A 14,988-nucleotide genomic window follows, 5' to 3' on the forward strand; every position below is an offset into this window, starting at 1 on the left:
TGAGTCAAACCCTGGATTCCAGCTGTAATGGACCGGCATAATTTACCGCTGCGTCACCTAAATGAACCGTTTCAAATAATGTTTTAATTAATTACACTGATCAACCATAACATTAAAACCACCCCCTTGTTTCTACACTCACTGTACATTTAATCAGCTCCACTTACCATATAGAATATGGATTGGAATCCTGTCCAGGGTGAGTTACTGCATTGTGCCCAGTATTTCTGGGGAAGCCTGACCCACTGTGACACTGCTGTTCTTCATTGGTCAGGACCACTACAGAGCAGGTATTATTTAGGTGGTGGATCATTCTCAGCACTGCAGTGACACTGACATGGTGGTGGTGTGTTAGTGTGTGTTGTGCTGGTATGAGTGGATCAGACACAGCAGCGCTGCTGGAGTTTTTAAACACCTCACTGTCACTGCTGGACTGAGAATAGTCCACCAACCAAAAATATATCCAGCCAACAGCGCCATGTGGGCAGCGTCCTGTGACCACTGATGAAGATCTCAAAGATGACCAACTCAAACAGCAATAGATGAGCGAGTGTCTAATAGAGTGGACAGTGAGTGGACATAGTATTTAAAAACTCCAGCAGAGCTGCTGTGTCTGATCCACTCATACCAGCACAACACACACTAACACACCACCACCATGTCAGTGTCACTGCAGTACTGAGAATGATCCACCACCCAAATAATACCTGCCCCGTGGTGGTCCTGACCATTGAAGAACAGGGTGAAAGGGGGATAACAAAGCATGCAGAGAAACAGATGGACTACAGTCAGTAATTGTAGAACTACAAAGTGCTCCTATATGGTAAGTGGAGCTGATAAAATGGACAGTGAGTGTAGAAACAAGAAGGTGGTTTTAATGTTATGGCTGGAACTAATTACTTACTTAATACTTCAATTACAAAACATGATGAAAATCATTTTCTGGGCAAATTCTAACATGTATCCATGTTTTGTACCAGTGGTTTATAAAGACAAAATATTATTAATATTACATTATATTATTATTACACTTTCTCAGTTTACTGATTCTTGCAAAAATCACATCTGGTGATACTCTATGTTTTGTTAAATGAAAAGTAAAAAGAAAAAAGTAGCATGTCCTCGACCAGAAATAAACTATTTTTGTAATTATTTTGGTGCACATTTTGCATTATTTAACCTGGTAAATTATGTGAAAGACAACATCTGTTTCAAACAAACCACACTTAATGTGTTGTATTTCTTCCAATATGTTTAATTAAGCAAATAAACAGTAATTAAGCATGAAACTTCTTTTACACAGTGGAATTCTTACCTTATTTTCACTGAAATAAATAAAACATTTCATTTAACCATCAGTGTTTAAATTTAACTTTGATTATATTTGCTATTCAGTCATTTTTAATTTTCTACCACCTACCACCGCCAGGGTCACGGTGGGCTGGTTTCTCCCGAAAACACGCATACAAGGCAGGAAAACACCCAGGACAGCCTGTCTTCATTTCTCGCACAGAGCCAATCCTGTCTGTGTAGGTACCCGGCTGGCAAATAGCACCTGCTTACATTCGAACCCGGATCTCAGCGGTCGTGGGCTAGTGTAGTAGACCCCTGTGTCACCGGAATGTCTATGCCATTTAGTTATTCAGCTATTCAGAGTTGAAATGCACATGGTTTGAAGTTGTTGGTTCAAGCCTCACCACTGCCAGGTTACTGCTGTTGGGTCCTTGAGCAAGGTCCTTAAAGACTGTATATTGTAAGTCGCTTTGGATAAAGGCGTCTGCTAAATGCCGAAAATGTAAATGTAAACTATGAATGTTCCTCCAAGAGGGCTTTAAAACTTGTGCGGATTATGACCTCATTAAATTTTAGTACCGTTTTAATGCACGTTCTTCAGTTGTAGCACTTCACATTTTCTGCATCAGATGTATAAGAGAAGAGAATTCCTTCAACAGTGCAGAAAATTGCAGACCTGCACCAATACCCAGTCACACAAAAAATTAAAATATTTAACATTTATATTATAGATTTTCTGTATGCCCCAAATAACGGTTGTTAGCCCTGAAAAGGGCCTACTGTCAGTCCAAAACATTAAACTTTTCCATATAGCAGAATGATTCCCAGTTTCTCAGACAGATGTTTGCATGAACTTGTGGACCTTGTGTTACTGGGTGTTCCTGAAAGCTCTGAGAACCAGATCTGCTGCCAGTCCGGGCGAGACATCACCCTGCATCACCTGCCGTTCCATTTCGGGCAGCGTCTCCCAAACTGCCCGATATTCCTGAAAATGCCGAAGTGCGTTTTCCTGGATCCGATTCCAAAGCCAGACCTTCTGCTGCTCAGATCTGCGAAACTGCAGCTCACCGCTGGATAACATGGCATTAAAACTCGTGCAGATTATGACCTTATTAAATTTTAGAACCGTTTTAATGCACATTCTTTAGTTTTAGCACTTCACATTTTCTGCATCAGACATATAAGAGAATTTCTTTAACAGTGCAGAAGATTGCAGACCTGCACCAATACCAATACCCAAGCACACAAAATACTAAAATATTTACCATTTATATTACAGATTTTCTGTGTTCCACAAATAACTGTTGTTAGTCCTGACAAAGGCCTATTGTCCAAAACCTTTAAAAATGAGCAGCATAATTCCACATTTCCCAGTTCCTCAGACAGATGTTTGCATGAACTTGTGGACCTTGTGTTACTGGGTGTTCCTGAAAGCTCTGAGAAGCAGATCTGCTGCCAGTCCGGGCGAGACATCACCCTGCATCACCTGCCGTTCCATTTCGGGCAGCGTCTCCCGCACTGCCGGATGTTCCTGAAAATGGCGAAGTGCGTTTTCCTGGATCAGATTCCAAAGCCAGACCTTCTGCTGCTCAGATCTGCGGAACTGCAGCTCACCGCTGGATAACATGGCATCCCGAAACTGCAGCATGACGTCCCACAGCTCAGGAACACCCTGCCCCGTCTGAGAGGAAACCCGCACCACCTGATATATAGAGAAAGTACTAGTAAATCCAGTACATTCAAAAACTGTATACACAAGACCAGCACACCAAAATCCTAATCATATAAACAAATGAAATCACATCAGTCATATCTGCACCATACATAACATTCAGCTTTATTCATTTAATTTCAATTTTTACAATTTTCACCCCCATTGTGTCCTGATTTAGATCATGCATTCTGAGACACAGCTCCTCTGTTGATCTCTAACCAACCTCATGGCCTTTATTTCCTCCGGCATTAATAAGTCTTGGCCGCCCAACAACCTGTCAGCCGTTTATGGCTTGTCCCTCCTCAGACCTTTGTTGGTTGGTACTCAGCATGGCTGCCTGTAAGCACCACTTGCTGTTTTGAAGAACCCAGTCACCTGGCCATAATGATTTGACCTTTATCTATTTACAGCATATAGCAAACGCTTTTATCTGAAGTGTCTTACTATTGTGACCAATTACAATGCTAGCAATTATTTATTCTACATATTATTATTATTATTGTTATTATTGTTTCATTGTTTATTTAATATCCCCCCGACTATCTTAATGTAACTGTGTCATTTTTGGTTGGTATGGACCAAGGGAACCAAACTGAAAGTCTTAACATGACCATTAACAGCTGTATTTTATATCAAGGTAAAGTGCTGCTATACAAACTTTATACTGAAGGCTGGACTGAAAGTAAAATTTATGATTTCTTTACTGTAGCTAAGCAATTAAGATACTTGACTGTTGATCAGAAGGTCGCTGGTTTAAGCCCTATTACCAAACTGCCACTGAGCAAGGTCCTTAACCTTCAATTGCTTGCAGTGCTTTCAAATTCAAGGGTTCTTCAAAAAGTTTCCACACTTTTTTTAAAACTCTATTAAGAATTTCAACAACAAATGACATCACTATTCTACATAGTCCTGATGCATTTTTCCCAGCATCGTTCCAACTTTTTAATGCCATCAGCAAAAAATGTTTTTGGTTGAGCTCGTAGCCACTGTTGCAGCGCTGCTTTTACATCATCATCACATGAAAATCTTCTTCCACATCTTCTTCAAAGCTTCTTTGAGCGTCCAAAAAGGTGGAAATCAGATGGTGCTAAAAAGTGCACAAACTTTTTGAAGATCCCTCGTACAATTGTAAGTCGCTTCGGATAAAAAGCATCTGCTAAATGATGGAAATGTAAAATGCTGATAAAACCTGGTTGTGGTTAGTTAGCTACATTTTGGCTGACAAATTAAATCTGGTTATCTGTTCAACTGGGTTACTGTGATGATTAGATTTTCAGAAGGGATATGGGTGTTGGATAACTTTGCTGCTTCAATAAATGAAATAAATGATGTTAAACATAATGCTAAGGTTTTCATTTGGTGTGACTGTGTGATAACAGAAGCGATCAGAAAGAGCACAATTACTTTTGCACAACCCTGTATATTAGCTCATATTCCTATAAATTCATAGGCTCAGAAGGTGTCTATATCTCCTTTAAAAATATTGATGATGGCCCTGCAGGATGGTTAAGCACACCCACACAGGTCGTCTCTGTTACAATGACTGATGAACTACAGGCTGAATGTCTTCAGGGAGGCTGAAAGAGGAGGGGAAGAAATCAATACGGCCAAGGCTTCGACTAGTTAAAGGGATGCTGCACTGAAAGTGCGCCGTGGACAAAGACGTGAGTGACTCTCGTCCGAGTGGGTGGCCTTTAATCAGTGAAATGCCATGCTGGCACAGTGCCAGTAAGCAGATGTACTGCTGTAGGGGCAGAACACAAAGGGCTGTATGCCCAAAGGGTTGTGTGTCCAAAGAGCCGAGCATGCCGGAAAACTAGACATTACAAGTGGCTATATACAGTACATAACCCCCAACCCCCATCCTAAACCGTGTGCATGTGAATCATCATCCTGTTGGACATGTGAAGGAAAGAATGCTCTGTACTGGCTGGAAGTAGATCTCACTCATCCTGCCATGCAGACCAGCTTTGGCATTCCTGCACAAGTGCTAATTACTGCAAATAAACAAACATGCCAGGATAAAAGCAGAAATGTGCACACACTCGCCTCGACTCTTTGTATATAGCAACTGCTATTTGTATTACGGATGAGGATCGGTTTGCGTCCCCGGCTGACATCTGCAGACCGCATGCACGGAGATGGAAGCGCAAGCATTCTAATAGATGCAAAACAGCCTCTCCTGCTGGCCAAAGTGCCAGTTTCAACCACCAAGACCACTTTTGAGATGCAATATCGATCCTGGCCAGTTTCCATTGCAATCAGTGTCAGATCAGATTATATACAAAATGACTAAGTAGGTTCCAGCTCAGACTGAGACTGAAAAAAAAATCAAATTTAGAAGAAATAATTTATTAATAAAGATGTTTAAGAGGATGTGGGCAGCACAGGGACTGGATTTGATGATCAAGGTGAAGTCTCAAACAGACTATATACATTCATAAGATATCTCAACAAGCTGCTTTTTGTTCTCCTTGAACTCCTTGAGTTCTTTTCCCAATAATTAACTGGTTGAGGCGGCATAAAATGCACCAAAAAGCAGCTGATTTAGGGGGCCCAGGTGGCGCAGTGAGATATTCTGCTAGCACACCAGCACAGAGCGAGCATAATTGCCAGTGCCTGCAGCAGACCCATTTCTGCTAGGGCGGGATGACCGGACTATGTGGGTGGGGTCTTCAAATTCTGTGTAAGGACCCTGATTGGCAGATAGAGAGGCACAGAGTGCATACGTGAAAAAGGGTTCCACTAAGAGATGCGGGCGGGTCGGAGGAGGCATGAGCAGCAATATACCCACCTCGACTGCAATCAGAGATCCCCCAGCAGCGGATGACAAATTGACTAAGCTAAATTGGGAAAATGCATAAATAAAATAGAAAAAAAATTGATGCCTGCAATACACTAAACATTTGGGACAGAAGCATGTTTACCACTGTGTTACATCACCTTTTACATTAATGACACTTTTTAGTATTTTGGAAACTGAGGATAATTCATTCCAATGTGTGTTAAATTCCACACATCAGTTTCTATAATATAGCTATTCCTCATAACTGATGCAATTATGTCCTCTGCTGGCTGATTGATGGTGCCTGCACAGAGACGAGTGATAATGGGATCAGGGTGTGTCTCTCTGTACACAACGCTGATCTGCATATGAACTCTCCTTGTGCAGGTGAAAAGATGCAGTCGGTACTGCACACGTGTCGGAGGGGGTGTGTGTTAGTTACAGCTCTCCTCAGTCAGAGTGGGGGGTCAACATCAGTATAGAGGAAGTGTAATGCAATTGGGTAATTGGATACAACTAGATTGGGAGGAGAATTGGGGGAAAAATGCAAAATATTACCTGAACCAAATCTTATCAAGAAGGAAAAATATAGAAGCCAGTGATCACTATCCTCTCACAGTAGGACCACCTGTGACCACCTGGGTGGCAAAACAAAGCCAGTGGTACCTTAAAAGTAACTGGAATAAAACAAACATGTAAAAAGAGTGGAAAAAATTTGAATTAAATTCAGTCTTTATGACCAAAGGGACACAAAGTCAAGCAGGAGACACTGGGGACAACAAAGCTACAGACTGGCAGAGAGCGAACACAACTCTTAACCAACCGGAATACCATCAATTCATTCAAACAACTATATGATGACAGAATGTAACCTACAAAATAAAAATGGCAAACAGCAGCTAGGGTAAAGCACAAAGCAAGGGCAGTGTAAAAGAGTTGTAGCCTAGTGGTTCAAGCCCCACCACTGTCAGGTTGCTGGTGTCGGGCCCTTTGAGCAAAGCCCTTAACCCTCAATTGCTCAGACTGTATACTGTCATAGTACTGTAAGTCGCTCTGGATAAAGGCGTCTGCTAAATGCTGAAAATGTAAATGTAAAACAGGCCCCTAGACACAGGGCTGAACCCCCTCGCCCCCTCCCCCCCATCAATAAGAAGCAAAAAAGAGCAAGGCTGAGGTGTGCAAAATACCAGAATGACTGGACCATAGAGCACTGGAGTAGGGTCATCATCTATGATTAGTCCAGCATGTCCAGATTAGTTCAGCATGGCCCAACACCTGGTCATCTAGTGGATGGATGCAGACCTAAAGACCTACAAGCCACAGTGTCTCACATCCACAGTGAAATGTGGTGGTGAATCGGTGACCTGAGGTGCTTTAGCAGGGCTGGAATCAGGGAGGATTTGTCTTTGTAATGGACGCAAGAATAAAGCCGCGTACAAGGCTGCTTCCTTCTGCTGTGACCGTGGTCCTTATCTCTGAGAATTGTTTTTTAACACAGATGGGTCATCTGAGGTGTGGATGAATGACCACCAGATTAAGACTCAGTCATGGCCAGCTTAATGTCCAGACCTGAACCCTATTAAAAAAATGCTGAAATGTTATCAAGAGGAACACGGGTGGTCACAAGCCATCAAACAAAGATGAGTTGCTCGAATGCTGATTGATTCCTTTATTGCCACAAGATGTGCCAGTGGTAACTGCATCCAATTCAACTCAATATAATACATATACAGTAAACAATAGACAATACAATACACATCTGGTTCAGGAGAATCATACAAATAGGTCTTACAGCCTGGGTTCAATTCCCTGGCCAAAGTGACTGGGTTCTTTCTGTCTGAAGTTTGCATGTTCTCATTGTGTCTCCGGTTTCCTCCCACAAGTCCTCAACTGACATACGCCCCCTCCGGTACGCACAGTCAGTACAGACTGCATTTTTCACCCGCACAAGTCGAGTTCATATACTTGACGGGCACTGTGTACGGAGGGCCACACCCCCATCAGCATTATTCCTCAGCCCTGTGCAGGCGCCATCAGTCAGCCAGCAGGGGCCGCAATCGCACCAGTTATGAGGACCTATGACCTGACTTTCTTACCCCTAACCCTGAACAACAGCCAATCGTTGTTCATACTGCCGCCCAGCCCAGTCGGAAAAGCAGAGCTGAGATTCGATACGATGTATTCGAAACCCCAACTCTGGTGAGCTAGCGTACTTTACCGCTGCGCCACCTGAGCGGCAGGAATGTTTTAATGCTTTTAATTTTTCCTTATGTAAAGCACTTTGCCACTGTGTATGAAAGGTGCTATACAAATAAACTTGCCTTGCCTTGCCTGATTATGTGCACAACTCAAAACAGTTTAGTAACCTTATTGCAGTAGGAAAAAAAGCTGTTTTAAAAGCGAGTTTTAAAGGTTTTATAGATCTGTAGTGCTTACCAGAAGAAAGCGGCAGGAAAAGACAGAGCGATTATTTTCTTTGCTCACTTAAGGGTGCGTTGAGTGGAAACAACAAAATAAAGTCATGAAGAAAGCAATAATCTAGTTATATTTAAAGCTGAACAAACAATAATTTCTAATTTATCATGAGTCTTGATAAATCTCAGCTCTGCTATTGTCCGGCTAGGCGGACAGTAATTGGCTTGTCTGGGAAAGGACAGGAGGGATTTCTCATAACTGCTGCAATTACGACCTCTGCTGGTCGGTCAATGCCGCCTTCACAAAGATTGGTGCATGACTCTCTGTGAGCGATGCAGATCCCCATATGAACCCACCTCGCGGTCGACTACTGCAGTGGTCCCAACCACCGGGATGCAGACCGGTACCGGTCTATGGGTCATTTATTACCGGGCAGCACAGAAAGAATAAATAATTAGAGATCGCTACATCAGCAATGAAAACACTGCTTTTATTTCCAACACACAGGTGTTTATCGTCTCATATCACCCCCAGGTAGAAGCAGCATGTTGGTGCAGCAAAAAAAGCTCATTTGTGAGCAGTATAGTTATTCTATTCTAAAATTATATCTTATATGAAACCGGTCCGTGGTGCCAAAAAGGTTAGGGACCACTGGACTACTGCACACATGTTGAAGACGGCGTGTGTTATTTACAGCCCTCCTCAGTCAGGAGTGGAGGTCAGCGCAGTAGAGGTAGGGAGGTGTTATGGGTAACTGCTGTTCAATCTGGTGCGCAAACTGCAATGGAAACCGTTTCACATTGGTCAAAACGGGCCAAGTGCGTCGATTTGGATAAAAGTCTCAGCTAAATGTCGTGAATCAAGTTCATGCATGTGTGTATTGTTGACAAAAGCATAGTACCATAATATTACTACTTATGTACTATTACAGTTATCAAACGTATTTATTTGGTGTGGTAGTTGCATACAAAAGCATTTCTGTTTTTAGAAACCAAAACACTTACTACTACTCTCTTGTAGAATCTCACCTTAGGTTTCCAGGTTTTGGATTTGTTTCTCAGCAGTTTTAAAGCGCTTATGTACTCCGCCTGAATTCTACGAGCTGGAGCCACCAAATCACCGTCTGACTTTGTCACCACCACCAGGTCGGCCTTCTCAATAATCCCTCTCTTGATTCCCTTTTGTGTAAATAAAAAGAATGTTATGGCAGGAATGTTAACAAGCTCGTTTTTTCTAATATGTGCAGTAAAAAACTAAATAAAGAAGAAAGTTTTGGTTTAATAAGTACCAATAACCACATTAAGTAGGGTGACCATACGTCCTCTTTTTTGGACCTAAAAAATGTGTCCGGCCGGGATTTCTAAATCACCAAAAATGTATGGGATTCAGTTTTTGTAGTCTGTGAACGCTATTCTTTGTGTGTTTTTACCCTGACTTTACTTTTTTCTTTAGGTCACACCTTCTGGCACATCTCTTAAAAAATGCCCAACTGCAAATACAAATTCACAGATGAATTACAACAAAAATCCAGATCCTTGGGAAGCAGAATGCATAGCATGGAAAGCTGGCACGTGTGTCGGTGTTAAATAAAGGTGCCAGTTCAGCAAAACACAAAACTGCAGCTAAAGAGAGTTTGTCAGGTAAATTTGGTAAAAAAAAAAAACTATTTTGTAAGATCGGGTAAAACAGAAGATGCTGTTACTGCTGTAGAGGGACTTTTTTGCATTTCACACCACAAAGCATCACAACAGTTATATGTAGATCAATAAACTGCATGCCTGCCTTGATAAAAAGTCTGAAACAGCCCGAACAAGTGCGTGTACTAAGATAATGGTTATTCTCAACGCTATGATAGCGCCACATTCTGTCAAAATAGCTCTTCTGATGGACTATTTTATTTGTTATTATTATTGTTTAGGGCCAAATGCTGAATTGAAAGTAATAAGATTATCTGACCATAAATGCATTTGGTAGCTGTCTTGTTAAAAAGTAACTGTTAATGTATTAAAGTTCAATATCATTGTTACATGGTTATCGATGCATTTGTCAAATATTTAAACCCCTACCCCATACACATTGCCATATTGCCACCAATTACATTCAATTACTTTGCCAATTCAACCCCCACAACCGAACTCAACCTTCCACCCAGTACAGGTGCCCATCTGCCCCATGCTGCCCCAAGTGTCTTATTTTTTGAAAACCGAAACATGGTTACCTTACATTAAGCTTTGTTTACCTGCAGCTCGTCGCCCCCTGCTGGTGGAATCAGCAAAACAAAAAGATCCACCATATCAGCCACAGCAAATTCAGACTGTCCAACACCTGCACACATTACAGCATGTAAATTCACATTCACTTTAGTTTAAGCACGATACAAAAACACCTGTTATACTAAAATTAATAACACAAATTACAAAATACAAGTTCAGAATGAGAAAATCTCTTTACCCACTGTCTCCACTAGGACGGTGTCATATCCCGCACCCTCACACAGGACGATGGCTTCATTGGTGGTTCTCGTCACTCCACCGAGTGTACCTGAGGATGGGGAGGGGCGGATAAAGGCATTCATGTCTCGTGAGAGTTCTGTCATTCGTGTTTTATCCCCCATCAAAGATCCTGCAAAAGCAAAATGACTAGAATTAGCTTTGGTTCATGAGGTCATAAATATTGACTTTTCACAACTAATGTATTATGCATAGCAATTATGTATAACAATTCTTTATTTACAATTACCAAAGCTATCAAGAGAACTATCAAGACACTATATTATAAACACACAAAGTTACACGTGTGTGTGTGTGTGCATGTAAAGTTGACAATAAAAATAAGCAAGTTTTGATATAAATGCTACAGCTGAAGACGTCCCACAACGAGTAGAAATCATGGTAAAGGTGAAGAAGCTTCCGGAAGTTCTCAGTGATAATATTAATAAACACTGGAGTGGAAAAACCAACATAATCACAGCAAACATCTAAAACGTCCCTGTCAGTACAGCTGGTCTGATTATTGGAATAAGAGGCGCTCAGGTGGCTCAGAGTTTTTAAGCTCTAACACATCACCGCTGAGATCCCAGTTTAAATCTCAGCTACGCCTCTGACCTGACCGAGCGTCCATCAAACACAATTGGAAGTGTTTAAAGGGAAGGTCGACAGGGTTTCTCCTCTCTGCCACTTTAAAACACTATCTCAAAGTCAAAAGCCACAGAAAGTCACACTATTCTCCGCGTCAGTCCCATCCCTCAGTCAACGTTGACCGAGGGATGGGACTGACGCGGAGAATAGTGTGGCCGGTGACAGTTTGCAGCCATCCTGTGGCCAGAGCGGGGTGGTGTAAGCGGCGGGGGATTGCAATATACAAGAGGGAATTAGAAATGACTAGATTGGGGAGATAAAGGGAAGGAAAGGGGGGAAGTAAATAAAAAAAATAAATGGAATAAATGTAAAGTTTAGGAAACCACAGGTGACAAACACAGGCTGCAGTCACATGACTTCTAGGTTTGGTTTCTTTAATAAAATTCAACCACAATGCTGCAAAAAGCTACATATTTCTAAGAGTAGACACAGTTGAGCTTTTATTGCCAACAAGGGCTTTGCAACAGATCATTATCTGTGGTGTTTAAATAATTTTTTCCTATCAGTTTATTTATTTTTTGAACTGTTTTATGTGCAGGGTATTGACTGGTAGGACATCTACATACTGGTAGGAATGGCCTAGGCCCTGCAATGGATCGGCCCCTGTCTGAGGTGTGTTAACACATTGCCCCCAGTAATTCTAGGGAAACCAGACCTGTCGTGACCCCAACCAGGATAAAGCAACTAAATTCCTACTACTATTCATATGACTGGTTTCAAACTACATCTGAATGAAATCAAAATGACAATTTCAAAAACTATCACCCCAGCTGAATGATTTTACCTCCTGTAGTGCAGGAAGATGGATCCACCGCCAGCACTGAGACTTTGTGGCCTCGTCCAGTCAGCATTTTGCCCAGCACCTCTATGAAGGAGGATTTCCCAGCACCAGGGGGACCGGACAGACCTGTGATGATACATAATTATAATAACTGTAAGCATTTCAGTAGCAATAGATAATAAGGGGGCTGACTCATGAGGTGTGAGATAATGGGTAGGTGAAAAACTATACATCCATTTACTTTTACAGCATTTGCCAGATGCTTATATCAAAAGCATCTAATAATTGTGACCGAATACAGTTTGAGCGTTAAAGGGTTAAGAGTGTTGCTCAAGGACCAGTGGAACAGTGAAAACCTGGCAGTGGTGGGGCTTGATCTAGCTATATATCCACAGCAATATAAAATGTAAATATGTAAAGCTTCTATTTAAATATGTTAAGATTATTGTGCATGTTTCAGTTGGTTTCATTGGGTTGGGAAGATTCCACACAACGGCAATCACGGTCAAAGCAAACGTTTTTGCTATGTTCTCTGGGACAAAATGATTAAACAAAGTTACAGAGCCACAACAAACACCTTAAACATTTCTGCCAGGGCAGCTGGTTTAATAATCAGCAATGGAAAACTTACAGTCACTTAAAAAAGTTGCAGGATGACCTTAATTCAGCAGTAACAACAGTTCCACATTGAACAGAAAGCAATTATCTTTGTTCCTACACCTCACTTTGTTTTCCTCAATTAAAAATTAAGAACAGGGGTGCTCGAGTAAACGCTAGACCACCACCGCTTAGATCTTGAGCTCTCAAGCTCTCATGTTCGAATCTTAGCTCTGCTATAAGCCAGCCGGGTGCCTACAAGACACGGCTGGCTATGTCTGAGGGAGGGCAGGTTGAAAGGATTCCTCATGAACAGAGACGGGGGATAACGGGCATCAGTATGTGACTCTTTGTGCATGATAATAATGTTCCCCATGTAATTCAGTGCTGTTGGGCTAACATAATAAACCACTGCGCCACCCAAGCGCCTGAACATTACCTTCATTGCCCCCCTGACTTACCCACTCTGAACGCCAGCGGTTTCTCCCTTCTGATCCTTTCTCGCTCCTGCCGAAATGCCAGAACCCTCTGCAGCAGCACCTGGGCCAGTTCCTTTTTCCGCGGATGCTGCGTCTCCACCAACGTTATACACTCTGCCAGTGATGACCTCTGACCCCTGACCAGGCCATCGTAGAGCCGGTCGAGTACAGTCCTCTCTCTGTCTGTTAAATCCTGCACGTGGTGGCTTAAAGCCTGCTTCGCAGAGACGCTTCTCCAGTGGGACAGGACGCAAACAGAACCACGTCGCACCTCTGGTCTGGTCCTTTGGAGGATTTGGGAGGAACATTTACTAAAAGTTGTCATGCGCTGAAGAGGAAGGATGCCTAAAGGAGCCATTTGTGGTCTGATCACGGTCCTAAAACACACACAGACTTTTAGACAGAGAGGTACAGTTGAGGTCAAAGGTTTACATACAGAATAAAAAGAACCTGATCTGTTACCCTGTGTTCTATGGGAATTTGTTCAGGTGGTTGGATGTAACTTGGCTGCTCCCAAAAAATATGGAGTCACCACAGTGGACTGTTTTGGTTTATCTGCATATTCTGATCTGATCTGTCTGTACTTTGGAATCACCACCAAAAAAATAAGAAAGTGCTGCATCAGTAAAAACAAGCTAGTACACCAGAGCTGACATCTTGAATTCTTGAGTTTGAATCACAGCTCTGCTACAAATCATGTAGAAAGAAAATCAAGCTCTTGACTTTGAGTAAATGAATGGATGAATTGTCCTGCAGTAAATTAACATCCTGTTTAGGGTGCACACCTACCTTGCGCTGAGAATTTTCGTGCTTAGCATGTTCTCCTCCTGCCCATATTGTGTAAGGTGTCCTGTTATGGACTAGCACACTTTGTAGTCTTGAGCCCAGTGATTCATTTACATTATCAGCATTTAGCAGAAGCTTTTATCCAAAGCAACTTACAGTACTGTGACAGTTTATTGTCTCAGCAATCGAGGGTTAAGGGCCTTGCTCAAGGGCCCAACAGTGGCAACCTGGCAGTGGTGGGGCTCGAACCAGCAACCTTTGATTACTAGTCCAGTACCTTAACCGGTAGGCTACAACTGCCCGGAGTGCCTGGCCCATATAGTGGATTATGAAACATCTTGTTGAAACATATTGCTCAACTCAGTGACATTATCAGTCTATAATTGTTTGAGCAGACAAACCGTTTATTAATATCACATACAAATAAACACATAACATGTTTAACAACTATAACATTTAAAAACAGAAAATATTTAGTAATTCATTCAAAACATTCAATCACAACCTAACAAATTCAAAACACTCGTTGATAAGTTTAAATTGAAATATTAAATCTTACCTGTTTATTATCAAATCTTTCACTGACAACAAATAATCATCACATTATTTTAGCGATAAAATGACACAAAAATACAGAACCTCATAAACTTCTCTACTCCTGTTTATAGTGGCCGTATTTCAAACAATGCATTTTACTATTATGCTAGTGCACTATGTAGGCTAGATAAGACCCCTAGTTTATTCATGGTGTACAGCACTAACATAGCAACACTAGAGCTATTTGGGACACACACAGTGACATTGAGCTCGAACGCTATTTGTTTAACGTCTCATTCCGAGTCGCACCGCATGTCAAAATAAAGGTTCAATTGTGTCAAACTAAAAGTCATTATATTTACGTGATTTATTTTTGCTTAAATAAAAACAAGGGAACACAAATAAGATTAGAAACGATTATATTATTTTGTACTGAATTGTTATAATGTTTTTTTATAATTTAT

General features: G+C 41.6%; 1 protein-coding gene across 2 annotated transcripts; it reads right to left on the reverse strand.

The window, feature by feature from the left end:
* Positions 1-1,239: 1,239 nt before the first annotated feature.
* On the reverse strand, positions 1,240-14,741 carry mmaa (metabolism of cobalamin associated A). 2 transcript variants are annotated; one of them, XM_062995274.1, is made up of 7 exons: positions 14,547-14,741; positions 13,184-13,578; positions 12,129-12,251; positions 10,659-10,829; positions 10,447-10,532; positions 9,236-9,385; positions 1,240-2,995 (listed from the first exon to the last, which is right to left on the reverse strand). In XM_062995274.1, the coding sequence occupies exons 2-7, from the start codon at positions 13,557-13,559 to the stop codon at positions 2,708-2,710; spliced, it is 1,194 nt and encodes a 397-aa protein (XP_062851344.1). In that variant the 5' UTR covers positions 13,560-13,578; positions 14,547-14,741; the 3' UTR covers positions 1,240-2,707. The 2 variants fall into 2 exon arrangements, with proteins under 2 accessions (XP_062851344.1, XP_062851346.1); XM_062995276.1 differs by lacking the exon at positions 14,547-14,741 and adding an exon at positions 13,664-13,830.
* Between the last annotated feature and the right edge of the window lie 247 nt (positions 14,742-14,988).

The sequence above is a fragment of the Trichomycterus rosablanca genome, chromosome 5 (genome assembly GCF_030014385.1).
Source record: "Trichomycterus rosablanca isolate fTriRos1 chromosome 5, fTriRos1.hap1, whole genome shotgun sequence".
Taxonomy (NCBI): Eukaryota; Metazoa; Chordata; class Actinopteri; order Siluriformes; family Trichomycteridae; genus Trichomycterus; species Trichomycterus rosablanca.

Coding starts and splice junctions, on each gene's coding strand:
- mmaa (XM_062995274.1), bottom strand. CDS start 13,559: ATGGCTCCTTTAGGCATCCTTCCTCTTCAGCGCATGACAACTTTTAGT. Junction 10,830..12,128: donor ATCTTCCTGCACTACAGGAG/GTAAAATCATTC, acceptor TTGCTTTTGCAG/GATCTTTGATGGGGGATAAA. Junction 9,386..10,446: donor CAGGGGGCGACGAGCTGCAG/GTAAACAAAGCT, acceptor TTTACACAAAAG/GGAATCAAGAGAGGGATTAT.